The sequence below is a fragment of the Syzygium oleosum genome, unplaced genomic scaffold (genome assembly GCF_021117445.2).
Source record: "Syzygium oleosum isolate NSW1041296 unplaced genomic scaffold, Sole_v2.1 Sole_v2.18, whole genome shotgun sequence".
In the NCBI taxonomy this organism is placed as follows: domain Eukaryota; kingdom Viridiplantae; phylum Streptophyta; class Magnoliopsida; order Myrtales; family Myrtaceae; genus Syzygium; species Syzygium oleosum.
The window spans coordinates 4,727,737-4,750,487 of record NW_026607502.1 but is presented as its reverse complement, the minus strand read 5'-3'; the positions used below and the strand labels follow the sequence as shown (position 1 = coordinate 4,750,487).

Sequence of the window (22,751 nt, the reverse complement as noted above, 5' to 3'; positions counted from 1 at the left end):
TTCTGACGAAGCCGGACAAATCTGAGGCTAACCACGATAATAACGATGTCGTCCAATTACTCTGTCATGACTTTCAAAATTTTCGACACCCAAACTCGGTCTCCATTTAATGACCAAACTCAAATAAATGCGACTTGAGCTTATCTCAAACTAACGGGCGGCTTTCGGGAAAATTCGTATATTTGACCCGTGGTCGATACTAAATCGAGCCACGTTTAAGTTCACTTGAACCATGGTGACCTCGATTATTATATAATTGCGAGGATCAATCACTAGTTCTAGAGAATGCGATCGTTTGGAATAGGTTTGAGATTGTTTGCAAATTTCGTATTCTGGCGAGGCGGAATCACCCGTGATCCAATTATACGGCATTCGCAAATCGATCCATGACCATCCTTAAATCTGTCTATATTAGTCCAAAATATCACCTCGACAATCCTTATGGTCGAAAGTCAGTCAATGGTCAAATTCTATGATTGCACGAATCTAGATCCCTAATTAGCCTTTCCCTACTGGTTAGTGTCTCAAGAGTGATCAAGTCTGGGCGAGATTTACTACAAGTGCGTTATTGAAATTATGCATTTCATAAATACCAAGTGGGTCGAAATTTAGAATGTCACAACTCTTCCCCCCTTATAAAAATTTCGTCCTCGAAATTTACAATCAAAACCAAACTATTCAAACAACTGGGGGTAATGACGCCTCATCAATTCCTCGCTTTCCCAAGTAGCGCCTTCGGTCCCGTGATGTTCCCAAATCAACTTGACCAGCAGAATTGTCTTGCTCCTTAAGACTTGTTCCTTCCTATCCTCGATCCGTACCGGTCTTTCCACATACGACACTTTGTCATCCACTTCTATCTCCTCATAATTCAGTACATGAGCTGGATCCGGTTCATACTTCCTTAACATCGACACGTGGAATACATTGTGCACTTGAGATAAGTTTGGCGGTAAGGTGAGTCGATACGCTAAATCTCTAATCCTTTCCAACACCTCAAAAGGTCCCACAAACCATGGACTTAATTTCCCTTTCTTACCAAATCGGAACAATCCTTTTATTGGTGATACCTTGAGGAATACGTGATCCCCTACTTGAAATTCCAAAGGTCTTCGTCTTCTGTCTGCATAACCCTTTTGACGGCTTTGCGCTGTTTTCAACCTTTCGCGAATAACCTTAACCGCCTCAACTGACTATTGAAGTAATTCTGGCCCGGTTATAGTCCTTTCTCCAACTTCGTCCCAACATACGGGCGTCCTACATGCTTTTCCATACAACGCTTCAAATGGCACCATTCCGATATTCTGCTAAAAACTATTATTGTATGAGAATTCTACTAAGGGTAATTGTTCTTCCCACTTGCCTTAAAAATCCAATACACATGCTCGAAGCATATCTTCTAGAGTCTGAATTGTTCTCTCAAACTGGCCATCCGTTTGTGGATGGTAAGCTATACTAAACTGCAGTTTTGATCCTAATGCCGTCTGCAGACTTTTTCAAACGTTGGCGGTAAATCTGGAGTCACGATCCGAAGTAATCGTCACTGGTACCCCATGCAAACGAATTATCTGTTGTACATACAATTCAGCATATCGGTCCAATGAGAAGTCCTTTCGCACTGACAAGAAGTGCGCTGACCTTGTCAATCTATCAATAATGACCCAAATGGAATCATGGCCCTTTTGGCTCCTTGGTAATCCCATTATAAAATCCATAGTCACGTGCTCCCATTTCCATTCTGGAATTTCCAAAGGTCGTAACAATTCTCCGGGCTTACAATATTGTGCTTTTACCTGCTGGCAGGTCAAATACTTAGCTACGTGCTTAGCTAGGTCCACTTTTATGCCATTCCACCAATAGTACTGTCTCAAATTATGGTACATTTTCGTACTACCAGGATGGATACTATAATTACTTCGATGTGCTTCCATTAAAATCTCTTCCTTAAGTTTCGCGTCATCGGGCACACACAACCTTCCTTGAAACTTCAAGATCCCGTCTTCGAATACTTGAAAGTCAACTTTCTTCTTAGTAACATCCATTTCCAGAATTTTCTGAATTTCCTGGTCCGTAGATTATAAAGCCTTAATCTTAGTCTGGATTTCTGGTTCGATCCTTAGTGTGGCTAGTAAACTCAATACTTGACTTACTTCAAGTCTAAATTTCGAGTCTTGAACCTTTTCCAATAAGGTCCATTCCTTAACTAACAAGTATGCGATGTTCGACTTCCGACTTAACGCGTCAGCTACCCGGTTGGCATTTCCGGGATGATACAAAATATTACAATCATTGTCCTTAAGTAACTCCATCCAACGACGCTGTCTCATGTTAAGCTCCTTTTGAGAAAACAGATATTTGAGACTCTAATGATCCGTATAGATTTGAAATCTTTTCCCGCACAAGTAATGTCTCCAGATCTTAAGGGCGAAAATGATTGCGGCCAATTCCAAATCATGCGTCGGGTAATTTAACTCATGTGGCCTCAATTGCCTTAATGCATACGCTACTACTCGACCATGTCGCATAAGCACACATCCTAATCTTTTCAATGACGCATCACTATAAATCTCATACCTTCCGGCCCTAACGGAATAGTCAATACTAGCATAGTTGTCAGCCTATGCTTTAGTTCCTAAAAACTCTTTTCACATTTGTCATTCCATTGAAACTTCGTTTCTTTCTTTAGCAGACATGTTAACGGTGTCGCTATAGCTAAAAATCCTTCCACAATACGTCTATAATACCTTGCCAGACCTAAGAAGCTTTGAGCTTCGGTTACCATCATCGGTCTCGGCCATTTCATTACAGCTTCCATCTTTCCTAGATCTACTGAGATTCCTTTCTTAGAGATCACGTGTCCAAGAAATGCTACTCGATTGAGCCAGAACTCGCACTTACTAAACTTGGCGTACAATGCGTGTTCTCTTAAGGTCCGTAGAACTTTACTTAAATGTATCTTATGCTCTTCCGGGCTCTTCGAGTACACCAATATATCATCTATAAAAACTATAACACATTGATCCAAGAACTCTTTAAACACACGGTTCATCAAGTCCATAAAGGCAGCAGGGGCATTAGTTAGCCCAAACGGCATTACTATGAACTCATAGTGCCCATACCTTGTCATAAATGCCGTTTTTGGTATATCCTCCTTCTTAATCCTCAATTGGTGGTAACCAGTCCTTACATCAATCTTAGAAAATACTGACGCTCATTGTAACTGATCAAACAGGTCATCAATCCTCGGCAGGGGATATTTATTCTTGATAGTCACTTGGTTCAACTGCCTATAATCGATACACAACCTCAACGACCCATCTTTCTTCCTTACAAACAACACTGGCGCTCCCCATGGAGACGCACTTGGACGAATAAAACCTTTGTCCAACAATTCTTGCATCTGAACTTTCAATTCTTTTAACTTAGACAGTGACATCCTATAGGGTGCTTTCGAAATTGGCTCTGTCCCAGAGGCCAATTCGATTACAAACTCTACTTCTCTTTTTGGTGGCAATCCCGGCAATTCCCGAGGAAAGACATCGGGAAAGTCGCGCACCACGGCTATATCCTCTAGCCTCGGCTCCTCAATCGTCGAATCAACTACTGACGCTAGGAATCCTTGGCATCTTTCGTCCAACAACTTAGTCACTTCCAGTGACGAAATCCAAGGAATCGAGGTTCCTCCTCGACTTCCTACAAATTCAAATCTAGGATGTCCAACTGGATTAAATTGGAGCACCCTGCTACTACAATCCATTATGGCCCTCTGCTTGGTCAATCAATCCATACCCACAATCACATCGAAATCAAACATAGGTAGAACAGCCAAATCTATTCTTTCTTCTACATCACCAATCACAATTTTGCAATCCGAACAGCCTAGCGAAACTAGCATTTTATCATTCAATGGAGTAGCAACAAACGACACAACATCAAGCGGTTTCGGTTCTATTCCAGTCAATATAACGATTTGTTCAGACACAAACGAATGTGACGCCTTCGGATCAAACAAAGTATACGCAGCATGATCACAGAGAGAGACCGTACCTGTGACCACGCCTGGCGCGTCCTCAACTTCCCTTCTCGCCATTGCATATACTCGTCCTTGGGCTGCCGGCCTATTCTGATTAGTCGAAGGGGCAGCTCCAATTCGATTTCCTTGCCGGGGCGGCTGTAACTGTACAGGCGATCCAGTCTGCCTGATGTTGGGGCAATTTCTTATATGATGGACTATTCCGCCACACCCAAAACAAGCTTTACCTCTATTTGGGCAAGATCCATTGCCGTGCCTTTGTCCACACAGGCGACACGGCCTATTCTGAAAACGATTCGGTTTCCCTATATTCTTCCTAGCGGGAGGGACAAAACGCTGATTCCCCGATATCGGCCTTTTCCCAAAATTACGATTGTCCCTAACCGGAGCATATCTCGATCCAGAAGCAGCGGCTCTATCCGCGAAGTCACGCTCAATCGCCTGAGCCCGCTCATAAATCTCATTATAATCTCTTAAATTCAAAGATACCATCTGACCATGAAGGTCCGGTTTCAACCCATCTCGGAACCTTCGGGCCTTATCCCATGGATCTTCCACCATTCTCGGGGCAAACTTGGATAATCTAGAAAATTCTGCCTCGTACTGATCCACAGACATCTGTCCCTGCCGAAGTCTCATGAATTCGGCTAACTTTCTCTCTCGAGCACTCTCCGAAAAATACTTGCCATTAAAGACTTCCATAAATACAGCCCAAGTCCGAACGACATCTGCGGCGAACACTCGACCCTTGGTGGCTTTTCACCAATCACTTGCATTTCCTTGCAATTAATACACTGCTAAAGTCACTTTCTCCTCATCCATACACCCCAAAACCTCAAAAGACTTTTCTAATTCTAGCGATGCAACCTCGGGATCGCCTTTACCATCGAACTTCGGAGGTTTCAACTTCAAGAACTGCTCAACTAACTGGTGCATCTACCTATTCGCATTCACTTACTCCTGACCTTGATCCTGATTCCCATTATTGGGAACAGCAGCTGCTGCAGTAGCCTGAGCGATATTGGCAGCTCGCTCCTGAGTCTGCCTACCCATTAAAGTCCCAACCTCCTCAAGTACTCTTAAAATTCCATGAACTCTGGGATCTTCCACAACTCTAGCTCGTACACCTACTCAACCTCTTGTTCCTCTTCCTACACCCCTTCCTTGGCTGTCCATACTCACAAAATTCTATCACTCACCTACCTGCTATAATTCCACTCAGAAATTAGAGACCTAGGTCTACTACACCATTCTATAGTCCTAGGCAGTGAATTATCTCGATAATTCACTTAACAAGCAATCAACCACCACAACACGATATCACAATCAATAGGGTTCGTGCACGTACCTTAGGTCCAGACACACCTGCAACTCAACTGTTAAAGCACTCAATTCACCCATCAATCATAACAAACAATCCAGAGATACGTGTAGCGCTAGACACACCTATGGCTCACTAAGGTCTCCCTAAATAGCTACCCCGGGGTCTCCGCTCCTTATCACTTCAGGCTTCGACCAACTTGGATCGAGCTGACCTTGCTCGCCCTATAGGGGGTCCACTCAGAATCGGTCTCGTTGATGCCAGTCTGTTCCTCTGAAGGCTTGGATTCAGCATTGATCTCAATCGGATTGTCCTTGTCTCCCGACTCCGCTGGAACTTCGATCAGCTAATTGATTTTAAATAAAACCGTGAGAACACTTCTCAGCAAGCGAAAGCCCAAAACCCACCTAGGCTAACACGTATCTCTGGGCATGTTCGAGCACACAAATCACACAACTAGCAAGCCAGAACAATAGCAGGTACAAATGTCTCACCTTGATACGCACGAAATCTTACATGCGAATTCAAATATTATTATCAGAAACCGACACCATGTCGCACTCAATAATACCAATCAAACCATATTCATGCCCACATTCGCATAACAACCACAACATCATACGATTCCCATTTCACTCGAGCACACGCATCCAATTCATTTCTGACCCGCGTAATTACTCCTTAAGTCCACTTTCGATCCACTATCCACATACAACCGTCTCATATTCACAACACTCCTTAGCCCGCGTTACAGTACACGCCTCAGGCTCAACATCCTCCACCTGCGGTACAACCCACGTAACATATTCACAATACTCCTTAGCCCGCGTTACAGTACACGCCTTAGGCTATGTCTCTTGCCCGCGTTACAGTACACGCCTCAGGCTCGACATCCTCCACCTACGGCACAACCCGCGTAAACGAACACGCCTCAGATTGGCGGTCTTCCGGTAATACCGGGCATCGTCCCGTGTTACAGTACATGCCTTAGAACGGGTTCAATTCTCCGCGTAAAACGCATCAGGGATTATGTTATCACACGTGCACACATTTTCCATTTATTAACTAGACCCCGCGTAAAAACGCATCAGGGTATTTAATGACCATGTAACACATCGGCACCCAATCTCATGCCAATTTCATACGATCAATTCGCACACGTCATCCAACATATACAGGCTACCAGTAAGGCATGCCAACTCACAATTTTATTAATTCAATTCGCACGTGCACAATTTAACGAGAATTTTTGCATTTTAAGCCAAATTTCACCACTCACGGGCGTCGTACTCCTACCGACAACCCCAAACCAACACGCACTATGTCTCAAACACCAATATGTATCAATTCAGCCATAGAATGAATAGTGATTCGACCACCACAGAAAAATCACTATAACGGCACATTTAGGCCCGTTTTTCACACAATAAGTCACAATAGTCACTCGTAATTATTCCAATCACAAAATCAATCAATTCTAACCTCCAATCCACCTCAAAAATCATCACAATTTCATCCAAACAGCTCATCCAAAGAAGCCCAACCATTTCTCTACGAATAACCCCTAAAACTTGCTAAAACGGGCCCGAACTAACCCGAAATTACCCGTTATCCTAGGCGAGGGTTAGGATATCACTTACTTGTGATTCCACGCAAAATCAAGCCCTCAAAGGTGGCTGGACAGAGAGCAAACAGCAGCAGCGGCGGTGTCCCATGAAAAGGGGTATCGGCGACTCACCGGCGTCCACGAGCGGCGGCGATCGGTGGCGATGGGCTGCTGGTTTCTCGGCTGTTCTTGGCTGAAAAGGGGTGGCTGGTGATGGTGTTTCACGGTGGGAAACGAGAGAGAGAGACGGTGGTTGCGGTAGTGTGGCGAGACGGAGGGGCGAACGGTGGCTCGATGGAACGGCGGCGACGGCGGCCAAGGGCGTGGCCGGCTGGCCACTTCACGTGAGGGGGAGAGGGAAAAAGGGATTCGGCCGAGAGAAAGGGGAGAGGGAGAGAGACACGTGAGAATGAGGGGGGGAGAGAGAAAAGAAAATAAATACCAAGACACCAATAATTGGTGCCTACCCCCCAAGGAAATTACCATCTTGCCCTCCTCTCTACTTTCCATCCGACGGCCACGATTCGTTCTTATCCAAAAATCGACGGCCAAGATCAATTCTTTCCAAAAATATCCAAGGGTAAAATTGGAATTTCACAAAAAGTGCAGGGGCAAAATCGTCCAAAAATTTATATCTCTAAAGTGGGGGTGAAATGACCAACATGCCCTCCCACTTTTATACTTAGCCTTAACAAAGTCCTAGGGGTAAAACGGTCATTTTTCACTTCCTGTTAAATTTTTTTTGACGAATCTGGACAAATCTGAGGCTAACCACGATAATAACGACGTCGTCCAATTACTCTGTCATGACTTTCAAATTTTCGACACCCAAACTCAGTCTCTATTTAATGACCAAACTCAAATAAATGCGACTTGAGCTTATCTCAAACTAACGGGCGGTTTTCGGGAAAATTCATATATTCGACCCGTGGTCAATACTAAATCGAGCCACGTTTAAGTTCACTTGAGCCATGGTGACCTCGATTATTATATAATTGCGATGATCAATCACTAGTTCTAGAGAACGCGATCGTTTGGAATAGGTTTGAGATCGTTTGCAAATTTCGTATTCTGGCGAGGCGGAATCACCCGCGATCCAATTATACGGCATTCGCAAATCGATCCATGACCATCCTTAGATCCATCTATATTAGTCCAAAATATCACCTCGACAATTCTTATGGTCAAAAGTCAGTCCATGGTCAGATTATATGGTCGCACGAATCTAGATCCTTAATTAGCCTTTCCCTACTAGTTAGTGTCCTAAGAGTGATCAAGTCTGGGTGAGATTTACTACAAGTACATTTTTGAAATTATGCATTTCATAAATACCAAGTGGGTCGAAATTTAGAATGTCACAAATAATGTATGAAATCATGAACGAATTGCTTGGGAAAATCTTCCTAGGGATCAGCATGTGATATGATCATGTTTGCCCATGTGGACAAGTGGAAGCTCCACGTTCAGTTGGCTATCACAATCTATGTCGATAGAGACATATTGCAAAAAGAAATAAAATCTTTCTCAAAAAGAGGTCTCTTAGTTTCTTTGCCCCTACCGCATGCATGGGATTCGTGCATTGACCAGCATGGCGATGCTAATGATTATCTTGTTTTTAAATCACACTCTTACGTGGAACACACTGTACTTACTAAAACATATTTAAAAATTGATTTATAAAATAACGTTTTAGGCAGTTATGATTCCACTTGGTTTATAAGGATCATTTACAATCTGACACATTATTTGTTAGAAATGCGCAGCAGAAGCCCGATATCTTTACCTAAGGAGATCGCCAAGAGTGAGTTCAAGTTCGAGCCCGTCAACATATCCAGTTGGACCCACCTTCACTCAAAAGCTTAAGCCAATGAGTTATGAGCCAACTAAGATATATTAACTGCTCAACACCATATCAATTATCCAATGTGAGACTTCTTTAACACAACTCATACATGTATCTTAACAATCTCCCCTCACGTGTGAGCTCAGTGTTAGGTTTGCTCCCTCTTAATTTAGGTATTCTTCTTTATTAGTTTATCTCAACTTGAATCTCCAAGTCATTGCAATACATCTACAACTATGCACAACAACCATCATCAACTATTAACTTGGGATTGCATCACTCATAGTCTCTATTTCGCATTACCAGACTAACTATCCATGGTCACTTCTCGCCAGACCAACCGTGATAGCAATTTCCACTCGAAACAAGCATCGATCATGATATTTCTTTGTTGAGATATTCACCAAACACCGGAATAGATTAGAGGCCCACCAATCAACGATCGGCTCTGATACTATTTGTTGGGAGTACGTAACAGAAGCCTGATACCTTTACCTGGGGAGATCGCTAAGAGGGAGTTCAAGTCCGAGCCCGTTAACATATCCAGTTGGACATATCTTCACTAAAAAACTTAAGCCAATGAGTTATGGGCCAACTAGGATATATTAACTGCGGCAAAAGAACACTACAAGTGCCATAACTTGTGTACGGCTTTCACTTTAGTGCCATAACTTTTTTTTGGATCACTTTAGTGCTAAAATTTTTGAAAAACGATCACTTAAGTGCTAAAATTTTTGAAAAACGATCACTTAAGTGCCAACTCCGGTGCCGTAAACAATTTTTCGCCGGAAATCTGACGTGGCATTTTTTTATTAATTTCTGAAGCTGACGTGGCTCGCCGGAGTCTCGCCGGAGATTGGCACTTAAGTGATCGTTTTTCAAAAATTTTAGCACTTAAATGTTCGTTTTTCAAAAATTTTAGCACTTAAGTGATCGTTTTTCAAAAATTTTAACACTAAAGTGATCCAAAAAAAAGTTATGACACTTAAGTGATCGTTTTTCTTCCGACTTGGCACCAAAGTGATCCGAAAAAAAGTTATGGCACCAAAGTGAGCGCCGTACACAAGTTATGGCACTTATAGTGTCATTTTGCCTATTAACTGCTCAACACCACATCAATTATCCAATGTGAGACTTCTCTAACACAACTCACACGTGTATCTCAACATTATTTAATAAAGTAGTTTTGTAACTATCTTAGTAAGTCTGGCATTAGTCTTTTACATGACACATACACGCATTCAAGTTCGATGACACTCTCGTCGATAAACCTAATATCAATAGGCATCATCCACAATTAAAGAACCTCATCGATAAGTGAAAAGCCTCATATTCGACTTTGTCATAAAGACTTTGTAATTACCCATTCATTGGCAGCTTGCAACAAGGCTCCTTGAGATGGCCACAAGCATTAGAAATATTGTAATTTTAATAGCTTCTAGTTTCTATGTGCTTTAATAATTTATAGTTTCTAGATTTGATTTTAGTCTTTTGCTTTTCTTTTGTTTTGCTATAAAAGGCCATCAAGCCATCAAGTTTACGTAAAAGGCAGACATAATTTGATTAATGAAGTTTGCTTAGTCCAATTCTCTTGAACCTCGAAGAGTTCACACTCCTTGAAAACCTAAAAGAGTTTTCACTCCGTCCTTGAAGAGTCAGAGCTTTTAGAGACTGCATCCTTGATGAGTTGCTGCCATCAATCTAAAAGAATTGATGCCAATTTAACTTCCTGGGAGGCCTAGAAGAGCAACCATTGAAGTTCCTATCCTTTTTCTTCATTCTGTCCATTCATGTTCGTCCACTGCCTTCCAAAATCGACGACTTTACAGTGCTTATCTGAGAAAACTCAAAATATAAAAGTTGTAAATCCAGGAGTTTTCATTCTTTTGGCTTTATAATCAGGTCATTGTAATCTGAATCGACAAAGTTATGACCATTTTCCCGAACTAGCGTAGATCTGAAATTTTTGCACATTTTTGTGAAAAAATTTCCGTGTGTGCAAGTCACTCTCCCTATCCTATTGTTTAAGTTGTTGACCTTGGGCTACATCATTTGGTATTAGAACTTTGGAGGAGAAGACAATACCTCCAAGACAAGCAAGACGTCGAGGTGACAAGACCATTCCATTGAACAAAGAGCACACACTTGTTGAGAACTTACAACGGCATATGCAACAATAAATCAATGATTTGATCCTCGAAGTTCAACATTTGAGGTTGAAGCAAACAACCCTCCGCCCCGTTCTAGAACCAGAGAATCCAATGGTGGTTCCTCTTCTTCGGAAAGTGTTCAATTGTTTCCCTGAATGAGGAATCCTCTATATCACGTACAAGAAATTCGTGAAGAGGATTAGGAAAAGGAAATCAGGATAGACATTCCAAAATTTTCAGATACCGATTCTGCTGATGAAATTGTCGATTATTGTAACCGTATTCTATTTATGGTTAATCGTGCTATTTATTATTATATTAGTGATTAATCATGTTGCCGTTAGTGTACGTGAAAAAAGTGGTGGAAAAGGCATGTAAATGAAAAATTTAAAAAAAAGTAGCATTTTGGGAAATACTGTGCTAGTTTAGTGTTGAGTTGTAATTTTAAGTAATGTTTTGAGTCTATGTTCAATCCCGTATTGTTCTAGTCTAGTGTACGGTGCATCTAGTATTTTTAGTATAATGTAGCTATTAGATCATGTTATTTTGAGTAAATTTGTCACGCCCCGAACCCTACGAGCTCGCGATAATCCTACCAAGGTCTATTCAGTGCGACGTCCCAGGACGCGTCGCCGACCCAAAATCCAAAACAGAGAACAATGCACAAGCGGAAGCAACATTACACCCGTACGATAAAACACATGACCAAGGATAGCCATCGAACAACAACCATCATAAATACATGCTTGCATTAACAACAGGGATTTACAATAGCCATTGCAAAAGAGCTACACATTTAAACCAAAATGGGTCAACAGCCACTAACATCAAAAAGGGGTATGTGGCTCGGGGGTCATGGTACTAAACCTAAGAAGGGCTCTATCAAAAAGTGTCGGCCCTACCTAACCATGGTCAAGGACAAACCTTAGGGCATCCAGTCCGAGTCAAATCCTGAGGACTCGGACGAACGGTCAGCTGACTCGTACTCGGAATCCATCGAATCCTGCTCAGACTCGGCGTCCACTGACTCCTCCCCGGAATCACTCTCCGGCTCTAGCTCCTACTCCATGGGCTCCGGCTCTGGTTCGATGTCGGACTCCCAGTCCATCGGCTCCTCTCCCTCGGACTCAGTATCCATCACGATGATGACTGGCCGGGCGCTGGAATCCTTCTCGGACGAGGCAGCGGGACTCACGACCTCTCCATCGGCGGCCTGCGGATCCGGCTGGCCTAATATGTCGAACGGGATGTCGAAGGTCCTAAGAGGTCCGTGGGTACCGAACTGGTCCCGGAAATACCAGGCGAGATAAGGATGGGCCCGGAAATGTGGCTCGCCCTCGTCGACCCAAACTATATTGTAATACCTAATATAAAACTCCCCGTTCCCTACGGGGTGCTCAGTCACCGATCGCTCTATACGATACAGGATCCCAAAACGAAGCGGCGCATCTACCATCTTCAGGGTCGGGGGTCTGAAAAGTGAGGTTTAAACAACAATGAGAATAAATATTAGCGAGTAGGCCCCCTAATCAGAAACTAGGCTAACATGCACCTCCCGGACAAGTATCAACTAAACACACAATTGAGTAATCACATGACTTAGGCCCTCGGTCCAAATCCAACATCTAATTGACCCTGCAGGTTAGGCACATAATAATAATAATACTATGCCCAGCAATGCACATACACATGTCAATTGGCCACTGTCATATGCCACACACATGTTTACACTCGTTTATGCACTCTTCGCACACTTGCCAATGTCATGCTTATGCTTGCACAATTCAATGCACACTTGCACACTTGCACACTTTTCATTTATTCACCGACCCGCGTAAAACGCATTAGGTCCGACCCACGTTAAACGCATCAGGTTCATGACACAACCCGTGTGTGGAACGCCTCAGGTTGGCCATCTTCCGGTAATCCGGGCATCGTCCCGCTTAAACGCCTCAGGACGGGTTCATTACCCCGTGTAAACGACGCCTCAGGGTTTATGTGATCACACGAGCGCAATCCACCAATTATTATCTGAACCCCGCGTAAACGACGCCTCAGGGCGATTTATGTGATCACATGTTCATGCCAATCGTGCACTCTCAAATAATGCACATGTTATGTAAAAACCAATATATGCCACGACATGCTTAAATCACCTCTTAGCATGCCCAACAAATCAATGAATTCTAAACAGCCATAACACATTCTTGGCACCCGAATTCATGCGATAAATCAATATAATTGAGCACACTCATGACTCGCCATGCCCCTCAATTCTCGGTCACATCAAACACTCAACATGGCATCACACAATCAATTAACCATCACACTCAATTCAGCCACTACATAGGCAAATCAAGGTGTACTCGGCATTTTACAAATAATTCACCTATTAACCGAATAAGGCCCAATCAAATCCTCAATAGACAGCCACTTAATCAGTCCACCCTAGGTCACTAATCCACCTCCAAATCATCACCTTAGGCCATTAAAATCACCACAAATCAGCCACTACTTAGCCCACAATTGCCCACAAATTGTACCTATTTTAATCCACATAATAGCCCAAATCAAGTCCACCATAATCAACCAATGAGCAGCCCTTTCTAGGCCACCAAACCACATTTAAATCATTACACTAATCCATCAAAACAGCCACAAAATCAGCCCTAATCAGCTCACACTAATTAACCCCTAAAATACCCTAATAACCCCTAAAACTTGTCTAAAGTGCACATAATCCTAATTAAGGGTTAGGGTTTCCACTCACAAGGTTTAAGGCTTCAAAAGGTGGGCTGATCGTGAGAGAAAACGGGCCGAACAGTAGCTGGATCAAACCGGTTCAGTGGCGGCGCTCCGACGTCCTCACGGCGGCACTCGGCGGTGAACGGCGGACGGTGATGCTCCGGCTGAGCTGGGCGGCGAAGGGGGGTGATGATGCTGGTGGTGGGACGGAATGAGAGAGAGAGAGAGACGGTCGGATGGTCAGGTGAGGGTGGTGAGGCGAGACGGTGATGGTGGTGGCGCTTGTGCGGACGGACAGTGAGCGGTCCGGCGGGCGGCGGCGGCGGTGGCTGCTCCTCACGCAGCCAAGAAGGAGGAGGAATGGAGAGAGTAAGGCGTGAGAGAGGGGGAGAGTGGCCGGTTGGTGGAGAGAGAGAGAGAGAGAGAGAGAGAGAGAGAGAGAGAGAGAGAGATTTTATTCAAAATGGGTTGGTGGGAGTTGGTGAGCTACTCCCTAGCAATTACCATCTTACCCTCTCCACTCATGATTTGATCTAATGGCTAGAATCTGAAAGCCAATCACATCTATCCACTATCAAGGGTCTAGATTGAATCTCACACAAAATATCCAAGGGCACTTTGGGGAATGAGCAAGAGTGATGGGGGCACCAATGTCCATCAATTTTTTGACACTAATAGGGCTGAATAAGACTAAATTAAACCCCAATAATTCGGAATTAACACTTAGGGCTCAAGGGCAAATCGGTAATTTTTCACTCCCGGTCCGAAATTCCATTTTTCGACTATACTGATTCCAAATATAATTGGCCACATTAATACGACGTTATCCTTGCAAAATAGTCGCGTACGTCCATGAAATTCGACACTCAAGTCCGGACTCAATTTCACGATCAATTTCGCTCAAATGCGATTTTAGCGTCTCTCACTAACGGCGGCTGTTTAGGGGTTACGCGTATCGACTTATGATTACTTGAGTCGTGACGGTCTCGATTTCCAAAAGAACGCGAGGATTTATCGCTAGTCCCGGGGGTCGCGATCGTTAGGTATAAGTTCGAGATTGTTTGCCACACGTACTCTCGGCCGTGTGGAATCACCCGCGTTCTGATCGTACGTCGTTGGCCAAACCAAATCCGTTACCTTCCTTGGATCGACCCATATTGGCCCAAAATATTCTCTCGTCGTTCCTCGGAATCGGACTCGATTCAAGGTCGAGTTTTTAGGTCCACGTACCGTTTTCCTAGTTAGCCATTCCCTATTGGTCAGTATCCCAAGAAGGATCCGTTCCGGACGAGACTTACTAAAATGAAATGAGAAATAAACATCTATTTCATTGATCACGAAAGTGGATCGAATTCAGGACGTTACAAAATTAAAAAAGAAAAAAAGGTTTTTTTTTTGGTAAGTTAAAAAAAAAAAAAAGGTTGGCAAAGAGAAAAGATAAAAATTTTAGTTACTGTGGCGTTTAGTTTGGAATTACATCTAGGGGTAGGCTCAATTTGTTGATTAGAGAATTGTTGCTATTGCTTAGTTGATCGCTTCATTTAGTCTAGTTCATGGTCATTTCATGTTGTTTAGTTCAAGATACAGGCATGACTAGTTTGGGGTACCGCTTATGGGGGACTTGTCCCGAGGCGTAACAACAAAGCCATGTATATTTTTTGCCAACACCTTATTAGGTTTAGGCTGCGCATGACAACTTGCCAAACAGTGTTTGATTCTGTTCTTTTGTTCCCAGAATCAGTTTGGGAACAGAAATGCATTTGTTTAATTTTTTGATTCCGGGCACAATTTTGTCAAAAATTATTCCCAGAATCAGTTTTGGAGCAGAATCAAGAATAAAAAAAAAGTAGCTTCTTGATTCTGGGAACAATTTTGAAAATCAATTTTTTTTTCTTCTTCCTTTTCTTGGTTTTTAATTTAGCTTCTAATATCCGGCCCGAGGACCGCCCTCGCCGGATCTGACGAGAATAAAATATTTTAATAAAAAATATTTTACCGGCTATGGCCAGCGACCAGGCCATGGCCATAAAAAAGAAAAAAATTATATTTTAATAAAAAATATTATTAATAAAAAAATTATTGTACCTGCCATGGCCGGTGACCAGGCCATGGCAAAAAAAGAAAAAATATATATTTTTAATAAAAATATTTTAATAAAAAATATTATTAATAAAAAAAATATTTTACCGGCCATGGCCAGCGACCAGGCCATGGCAAAAAAAAATAAAAATGTATATTTTTAATAAAAATATTTTAATAAAAAAAATTATTAATAAAAAAAATATTTTAGAGGCCATGGCCAAAAAAAAGAAAAAAATATATTTTTAATAAAAATATTTTAATAAAAAATATATTTTATCATCCATGGCTGGCGACCAGGCCATAGCAAAAAAAATAAAAATATATATTTTTAATAAAAATATTATTAATAAAAAAATATTATACCTGCCATGGCCGGCGACCAGGCCATGGCCCAAAAAATAAAAATGTATATTTTTAATAAAAATATTTTAATAAAAAATATTATTAATAAAAAAAATATTTTACCGGCCATGGCCGGCAACCAGGCCATGGCAAAAAAAAATAAAAATATATATTTTTAATAAAAATATTTTAATAAAAAATATTATTAATAAAAAAAATATTTTACCGGTCATGGCCGACGACCAGGCCATGGCCAAAAAAAAGAAAAAATACTTTTAATAAAAATATTATTAGTAAAGAAATATTTTACCGGTCATGGCCGGCGAGCAGGCTATGGCCAAGAAGGAGGAAAAGAAAAAAAGAAAAGAAAAAAAAGAAAGAAATATTAAAATATTTAAAAATATTATTAATAAAAAGAAATTTTGTGGCGTTACCAAACGCATTTCTGTTCTTTTTCTATTCTAGGGATGAAATTTTGGGCTGTTAACAAACGCCTTAAAATGCTCAGAATCAATTCCGGGCACAGAATAAAAAAGAATCATTTCTGAGCAGAATCTGTTCCCGGGCATAGAATCGTTGTCATGCGCAGCCTTACTTTCCACACTTCCGTTCTTACTTGCCCCTTATTACTATTTTTGATGTGTTGTTTTGATTTCCTCAAATTGCTATCATGTTGTGATTCGTTTATCTCCATTTGATGGGTAGATAACCTTTTAGGATTTGAAAGAAGAAAACAACCATGCATGGACATTTATTGGGAAAGAACCCTAGGACACATAACTTGGCAAAGACCGCATGAATCACACAGTTGACAAATGATCGAATTAAGGTATCGATAGGGCACTAATTAGAAATTTAATGTAATCAAGTTCCTGAACTTAGATTTCTAGTTGTGTAGGAAGTGAGATATCTTCTCATGTCCCCAATAGACTAATGGCGACTTCGAAAATAGGATGTAATCTCATAGATAAATCAAATCAAAAGAACTTCCACATGACGCATGAAGTAAGGGTTTGGGAGAACTAGCGCCGAATGAGGCCAAGCATCTCGATATGAGGACCGTTCGTCCTTACTCGACATTACCTCCAAACCCGTTTCCCCCATATGTGAGGACCACTCCGCGAGGGTCGCGACAAATCCTAAGGTGACAAAATTAACGATATCACTTTTGGTCGACCTTAAGGTGACAAAAGTTTATTTTGTCACCAAAAAATATTATCACCTTAGGGTGATTTTCTTGTAGTGAGTGCTTGAATAATTTGAGAGTAGGTGTAATCTCTATTGTATTAGTTGATTTATAGAGGAATCTTATGCTGCTCTCTCCCTGTGGAGTAGGTCACATTGATCGAACCACATAAATTCAATGTCCAATTTATTTTTCTTATTCTATTATTATTCATGTCCGATCAATCGTTTGCGCAACACCCCACATACCCTTACCACATAGCAATTTTGTCTCCCTATCTATAGACCGTTGCGCAAGTGAAATTAAAAAAATAGAACTCACATGATTGGAATACAATGTTTCAGTGCGCTTGATAAAAGAAAGTTTCGGCCTCCCCACCTAATAACTTTGAAGATTTGATCCCACACAAATTAAAGCATGTATTTATATACTAAAGTAGATTTCTCTTTGCCAGTGTAAAAGATGCCAAAAATAAGGTTTATATAGGAAAACCATGATTGGACCATTTCAATAAATCTTCCTGGTCATATATTGAGAATCCAAATAATGATTAATAAATCACGATTAGCCTAATAAGTCATGATTAGCCACCTTGAAGGACATGTGATCGGAAGATTTGGTTGGTTGACGTTCAATAATTAGTGCAAATCTCAGTATCATTGGACTCCTAGGTAATAATTCCGGGCAGTCCAATTTAATTATGGACCATGTTGTGATCATGCACCTAGATTGCTTTCCATTTTTTTAGGCAAGAAAAGTTTCATATTTATTAGATGCTCTATCATTCGATGATTTGATATTTTCAAGTAGATCTAAATGAATCTTTGTCCGTACAATATGTCCGTCCCATACTTATCGAATAATGATCAAATATTTCGACCTGGCGAGGAGTCAAGATAGTCCTCGAGTTCATCATACTTCAAACTTATTGAGTACTTTGGAGTTTTTTCTTTTCTTTTTAAACAAGAATTAGATAGTTTGATCCTACTCTAGCATTTTTACAATTTAGGACTGAAGGCTTAGAACGTAATAAGTACACTATTGCAAAAACAAGCAATCGAACATTATAATAACACAACAAGAAAATGAATCGAAGACTGAATTTAAGTAGTTCGGTTGATGTGGCCAACTCCACGGAAAAGCACAAGATTTCACTCTAAATTAAGCGATACAATAGAGGTTATAACAATGCTCAAATCTCTCAAGTACCGTCAGTATTTTCCAAGCTCCAATTACATCTAAAGATCTCACAGTATTTAGTCTTCATAATTTCTTGTGAAATAATCTCTTAAGAAATTCACAAGTCTTAATTACCACAAGATTTCACGATTAGAAACGCTAATTCTCGGATGCGATCACGGGTAAGCCTCACTTGGATTTCACGCCACATTTCATCACATATGAAACATGGAAATTAATCACTCAAGCAGCAAAAGAAGGCATCGGAAAAAACAAAACAGCCCCAAGCTAAATATCTATATATACCAAAAATGGAAAAAATACTCAATTAGTCCTAAATCTTGTGTACATACCAATTTAGTCTTAAACTTTTCAATTTTACTAATTCAATTCTAAACTTATGTGCAAAAATTCAATGTGTCTTTCCGTTCAATTTTCATCGGAAGTCACATTGTCATGTTAGTGATTTTTGGCCCAAATTAACCGGAAAGACTACTATGTTTAGAACTAAATTTGCAAAATTAAAAAATTTAGGACTGAATTGGCATTCATACAATACGCCTAGGACTAATCGGACAATTTCCCCTACCAAATATAGGAAATCCTTAGCAACCTCCAACACGGTAAAGGAAAGGCTATTCTCTTCTTTCCAAGATCGGATGTCCACCAAGTCAAGTGCAGTCGCCTGGCTTGCATTAGGATTTCGAACATTGACATCACACCTTCCAATTTATTCAGGTCAATTCAGGCTACGTTCACGAGTTTAAACTCGGGACATAATCTCAATACAAGCTCTCCCTTTCAACTCCAAATGAGAGATAAAACCCAACATAACGAACAATAAAAATAAGTGAACGTTAAATCAATTTCCCTAAAAGGAGTGAAGTAATCCGTTTTAATCTTCTTTTAAGGACTGAACATTTGTCATGCTAACCCGGTCATTATGGAGCTGACTATGTAACAATCAAGAGTGACGTTGATTATGAACTGTGAATTTAGTGAACGACATTAAGATATACATGATTTAATGTGATGATGTACCGCTGAAATCACGTTGCAATAATAGAAACCAAGCGTCACCTCATGCTTTTGTTTCTTCGACTCCACGGACACTGCAATCGCATCCTTCTGACAATAACGTACGACCCCAGATCTATCTCAGCCTAATCGAAAGGCCACGAGATTGGTGTAGTACGTTTGCCCTCGTATCGCTAGGCCACTTAGTTGTCGATCCCTTTCAAAGAGCGAATGAGATGAGCTGTCTTTGGATATACATAATGGTCAATGGACTGTCATTTCCCACCACCAAGTGGATGAGTACCCAACTGTTTCAGACTTTGGCTTTGTAATGGAAGCATACATCCTATCGTCCTTGATACAGTCGTTGTTTCCACAATTAGAAAGAACAGTAATATTTGAAAGCGTTGGGAAGTGGTCATGTGGCCAATTTAGGAAGCCTTTGGTTCCCTCTGTTTTAACCGGTTGTGCAAGTTGGGCTACGGCTTTCAGGCGCCCACTTGATCTGTCACTGCCACTCAATAATGTCCAAAATATAGCCTTTTTTCAGAGATGGAAAAGGTTATAAGTTTTAAGTACTTTGAGGCAGGTAGGATGATATGTATACATTGTTGATTCATTTTCTTGCAGTTTAAAGTTTTTAAGGAAAAAAACAAAGATTTGTCTGGCTACATGGCATCATAGCATTGGCCAAGAGTTCAAATCCAGGCGTGCTCTCTCAATTGTCTCCAGCCTGTTATTCCTATTATTATGTCTTTCTTCATCGTGTCTGATTATCTTGTTGATGTCGTTAAGATGTTATCTGCACATCCTGTATTGTACTTGTAAGGATTGGACAAGCTAGCGGGAGTGTTTCGTAATATGTTGAGTTTGTGGCTTAAGTTCTTGCCAAATCAGAGTTTGGATTAAAGCCCAGAGATCTCAGATAAGTTTGACATGAGTTTAGTGTTAGGATAAGGCGCACAAACACAATGAAATAGAAAGTAACAGCGAGAAAGAGAAATTGAGACACAATATTTTATTCTAGTTCACTGTTAAACTAGGGCTACATCTAGCAAATGATTTCACTGTAATTAGCACTTCCCACCTCTCTAATACAACTCTCAATTATAAGAAGAAGAGATTATATATGCTCAACTAGCTATTTATGGGCTCAAGCCCAAACTATCAATAAAATACATGTCCAAATTATAAAAATCCACTAGTGTCATGGGAGCGCTGCCCCTTACAACCCCCATGCTTTTCTATTGATGGGAGTATGAACCACACCCCTACATTCTCCCACTTGGTGAATACTTCACATGTTTCTTTAGACCCAATATAGTTGCACACCATTCAAACTTTTCTAACCTCACTGCCTTGGTCAAGAAATTTGCACTATTCACCCGTGTATCAACTCTCTCCAGCACTACAACCTTTTGTTTCACTTTCTCTCGGATGAAGTGATATTGTATGCTGATGTGCTTTGTTTTTGCTTGAAATCCAGGATTCTTAGCCAATAATATAGCACTCTGGCTATTACACCCCATCTTCACTCCTACTTGTGTAAGACCAAGCTCTTTACACAATTTGCATAGCTAGATCACTTCCTTAGCAGCATGACTAAGGGCCATGTACTCTGCATCAGTAGTAGATAAAGAAATTGTGCTCTATCTCTTGTTCATCCAACTCAAAACTCTGCCGAATAAGGAAATAACATATTCGCTGGTTGACCTCTTGCTAACATAGCTCATAATCAGAGGTACCATAAAGATAACGAAGCACCCGCTTTGCTACCATCCAATGCTCTTTCCTTAAATTGGACATATATCTGCTCCATACTCTCATTGCTTAAGCAATATTTGGATGAGTACATTCCATGGCATACATCAAGCTCCCAACCGCGCTTGCATATGGGAGAGTTGCCATCTCTTAGGCTTCATCTTCAGTCTTAGGATATTGGAGCGCTAATAACTTGAAACTTGTGGACATGAGGGTCTTTACTGGTTTACAGTTTGCCATGTTGAACTTCTTCAACACACTTTCAATATATTTCTTCTGACTTAATCACAACTTTCCATTCTCACACTCCTTTTTTATCTGCATGCCCAAGATGAAGTTTACCAGCCATAGATCTTTTATCTCAAACTGTTTTTCCAATAGTCCTTTCACAGGATCATTTTCAAACCGTTCCCAACGAGCAGCATATCATCAACATATAAGGTTAAGATAACAAAATCATGCTCTAACATCTTCACATAAACCAATGATCAGCATCACAATGAACAAAGCCAAGCTTCAAGACATATGAGTTGAACTTTTGGTACCACATTCTTGGAGATTACTTCAGGCCATACAAAGACTTGTTCAGCTTGTAAAAAGAATCTTCTTTTCCTATGACCGCAAACCCTTCTAGTTGCTTCATAAAAAAATCCTCATCCACTTCACCTTGAGGAATGCTATCTTTACATCAATCTACTTTACCTCTAGATTGTGTGCAGCAACTGCGGCTAAGACAAGTCTTATTGAATTTTATTTAGCAACAGCAGAAAAAATCTCACTATAATCGACTCCCTCTATCTGCGAGTGTTCCTTGCAACCGCAAGAGTTTTGTATCGTTCTATCTCTCCATCTGTATATATTTTCTTCTTGAACACCCACTTGCAACCAATTGCCTTTCGATCTACAGGTAATTTTACTAGACTTTACGTTCCACTTTTATCCGGTGAGTCCATCTCATCTTTCATGTCTTTCTCCCATTGTTTGCCATTCTCCGCGTTTCTTGCTTCCTTGACAGTACTTGGATCATCACCTGTAACAGTCAAAGCACAATTTTCATTAACAGCAAACAAGGTGTACCTTTCAAGTGGTCTTCTCAGTCGTGTAGACCTTCTTATGACCGGTTCAGGTGGTGCTTTAACTTCAAACCCGGTTTCAAAATCTACTACATCAGCCTTGTTAGGCTCATTAGCTTCAGAATATGAATTTTCTATTTCAACTTGTGTAGCATTAGTCTCTTCCTCCAAACCAACATCTACCTCAACTGTCTGTGGTTTTTTAGAAGCTTGTGGAACAATATGATTTGTCATAGATTATCTTAACACCACAACCCTACTATAGATGATATGCTTAATATTAGGATTCCATGGCTTATACCCTTTGACACTATCCTTGTACCCAATGAAGATGCACTTCTCTAACTACTCTCAAGCTTGTTCTTTTTTTTCCTTTGGCACGTGTACATACGCTTTACAACCAAACACTCTAA

General features: G+C 40.9%; 1 protein-coding gene across 1 annotated transcript; it reads right to left on the bottom strand.

Annotated features, from left to right (window-relative positions):
• Positions 1-3,778: 3,778 nt before the first annotated feature.
• On the bottom strand, positions 3,779-4,651 carry LOC130140445 (uncharacterized). Its single transcript, XM_056319814.1, has 2 exons — positions 4,048-4,651; positions 3,779-3,948 (listed from the first exon to the last, which is right to left on the bottom strand). Exons 1-2 carry the CDS (start codon positions 4,649-4,651, stop codon positions 3,779-3,781), a joined length of 774 nt encoding a protein of 257 aa, XP_056175789.1.
• Positions 4,652-22,751: the final 18,100 nt, after the last annotated feature.

Coding starts and splice junctions, on each gene's coding strand:
- LOC130140445 (XM_056319814.1), bottom strand. CDS start 4,651: ATGTCTGTGGATCAGTACGAGGCAGAATTTTCTAGATTATCCAAGTTT. Junction 3,949..4,047: donor CGCGCCAGGCGTGGTCACAG/GTACGGTCTCTC, acceptor TGACTGGAATAG/AACCGAAACCGCTTGATGTT.